The 2,500-nt window shown below is 58.3% G+C and overlaps 1 protein-coding gene across 1 annotated transcript in view; it reads left to right on the top strand.

Moving 5' to 3' along the window:
- Positions 1-2,500, top strand: part of lama1 (laminin, alpha 1) — a gene marked incomplete at both ends in the record, with an annotated part of 47,215 nt that overhangs the window by 39,307 nt on the left and 5,408 nt on the right. Inside the window, 5 exons of the mRNA XM_080521823.1 lie at positions 635-788; positions 1,287-1,408; positions 1,485-1,635; positions 1,708-1,852; positions 2,311-2,452. Of these exons, the coding sequence (XP_080377949.1) occupies positions 635-788; positions 1,287-1,408; positions 1,485-1,635; positions 1,708-1,852; positions 2,311-2,452 (714 nt within the window). The remainder of the gene's footprint in view (positions 1-634; positions 789-1,286; positions 1,409-1,484; positions 1,636-1,707; positions 1,853-2,310; positions 2,453-2,500) is intronic.

Below are 2,500 nucleotides of genomic sequence, written 5' to 3'. Positions count from 1 at the left end.
CGCTACATCCCCCCGCCACACCCCCCCGCTACATCCCCCCGCCACACCCCCCCGCTACATCCCCCCGCCACACCCCCCCGCTACATCCCCCCGCCACACCCCCCCGCTACATCCCCCCGCAACACCCCCCCGCTACATCCGCTAGACCCGCTACACCCCGTAGACCCGCTACACCCCGTAGACCTGCTACACCTGGTAGACCTGCTACACCCCGTAGACCCGCTACACCCCGTAGACCTGCTACACCTGGTAGACCTGCTACACCCGCTACACCCCGTAGACCTGCTACACCTGGTAGACCTGCTACACCCCGTAGACCCGCTACACCCCGTAGACCTGCTACACCTGGTAGACCTGCTACACCCGCTACACCCCGTAGACCTGCTACACCCGGTAGACCCGCTACACCCCGTAGACCCGCTACACCCGGTAGACCCGCTACACCCCGTAGACCTGCTACACCTGCTAGACCTGCTAGACCTGCTACACCCGGTAGACCTGCTAGACCTGCTACACCCGGTAGACCTGCTACACCCGCTAGACCTGCTAGACCTGCTACACCCGGTAGACCCGCTACACCCGGTAGACCCAGACCTGGGCCAGCTGTGTGACCGTCCCCTCATGGACCCTCCAGGTTCGGCGCCAGCGGGTCTCTGTCGGTCCACCAGCTGGACTCCGACTCTGCGCCACTTCCTGCAGTGACGGGGACGTCTCCTGGTCCACACCGGGTTCTGGACGTCCACCAGGACACCCGTCTTTACATCGGAGGGCTGCCGGCCGCCATACAGGTACTGACCAGGGGACTGACCAAGGGACTGACCAGGGGACTGACCAGGTGACTAACCAAGGGACGGACCAGGTGACTGACCAAGGGACTGACCAGGGGACTGACCAGGTGACTAACCAAGGGACTGACCAGGGGACTGACCAAGGGACTGACCAGGGGACGGACCAGGTGACTGACCAAGGGACTGACCAGGGGACTGACCAGGTGACTAACCAAGGGACGGACCAGGTGACTAACCAAGGGACGGACCAGGTGATTAACCAAGGGACTGACCAGGTGACTGACCAAGGGACTGACCAGGGGACTGACCAGGTGACTAACCAAGGGACGGACCAGGTGACTGACCAAGGGACTGACCAGGGGACTGACCAGGTGACTAACCAAGGGACGGACCAGGTGATTAACCAAGGGACTGACCAGGGGACTAACCAAGGGACTGACCAGGTGACTGACACGCCCAGTATCTGTACGTCCAGAGTCTCACAGCCTGTCCCCCCAGGGTCCTGGTCTCCAGCCGTCCCCCTTCCGGGGCTGTCTCGGTGAGGCGACGCTGAACCAGAAGGACGTTGGACTCTGGAACTACGAGCAGCAGGACGGAGACTGTGGGGCCTGTTTCAGCAGGTAGGACCTCTGTCTGTCTCACCGCCTGTCTCACCGCCTGTCTCACCTCCTGTCTCACCTCCTGTCTTCCTGTCAGTCCCCAGGCGGAGGAGACGTCGTTCCACTTCGATGGTTCCGGGTTCTCCCTGGTCCACAAGTCTCTCCGCTCGACGTCCACGTCCGTCGTCTTCCTGTTCAAGACTCGTCCTCCTGCCGGACTCTTGTTGTTCCTCTCGTCCAACGACACCGTCAGTCCCACACTGTCCCCCTGGTCCAACGCTGAGACACACACAGCCGTCCTCACTTCCTCTGTCCCACAGAGGGACTTCCTGTCCATGGAGCTGGTGAAGGGGCGTGTCCGGCTGACCTTTGACCTCGGCTCCGGCGCTCTGGTCTTGACCTCCAGGAAGATTTACAACACTGGACGCTGGTACAAGGTCACACTGCAGAGGAGCAAACGCAAAGGTGCCACTGCTAATGCTAATGCTACAGTAATCCTGCTAATGCTACAGTAACCCTGCTAATGCTACAGTAACCCTGCTAATGCTACAGTAATCCTGCTAATGCTAATGCTACAGTAACCCTACTAATGCTACAGTAATCCTGCTAATGCTACAGTAATCCTGCTAATGCTACAGTAACCCTGCTAATGCTACAGTAATCCAGCTAATGCTACAGTAACCCTGCTAATGCTAATGCTACAGTAACCCTGCTAATGCTACAGTAATCCAGCTAATGCTACAGTAATCCAGCTAATGCTACAGTAACCCTGCTAATGCTACAGTAACCCTACTAATGCTACAGTAATCCTGCTAATGCTACAGTAACCCTGCTAATGCTACAGTAATCCTGCTAATGCTACAGTAACCCTGCTAATGCTAATGCTACAGTAACCCTGCTAATGCTACGTCGCTGTGCTCCAGGTTACCTGTCCATCATGGCGGTCGACCAATCATCAGAGAAGGAGGTTTTGGAGGCGGAGTCTCCTGGGACAGCGTCGGACCTGAACCGCTCGGACCTGGATCCGATCTACATTGGAGGACTTCCTGCTTCTCGACCAATCAGGTGAGAGTGTGGCGAGTGAGGCACCGTGATGTCCTGGTGCTCCTGCTC

Source organism: Blennius ocellaris (genome assembly GCF_963422515.1).
Source record: "Blennius ocellaris genome assembly, contig: SCAFFOLD_127, whole genome shotgun sequence".
Taxonomy (NCBI): domain Eukaryota; kingdom Metazoa; phylum Chordata; class Actinopteri; order Blenniiformes; family Blenniidae; genus Blennius; species Blennius ocellaris.
This window is presented reverse-complemented; position numbering and strand designations above follow the sequence as displayed.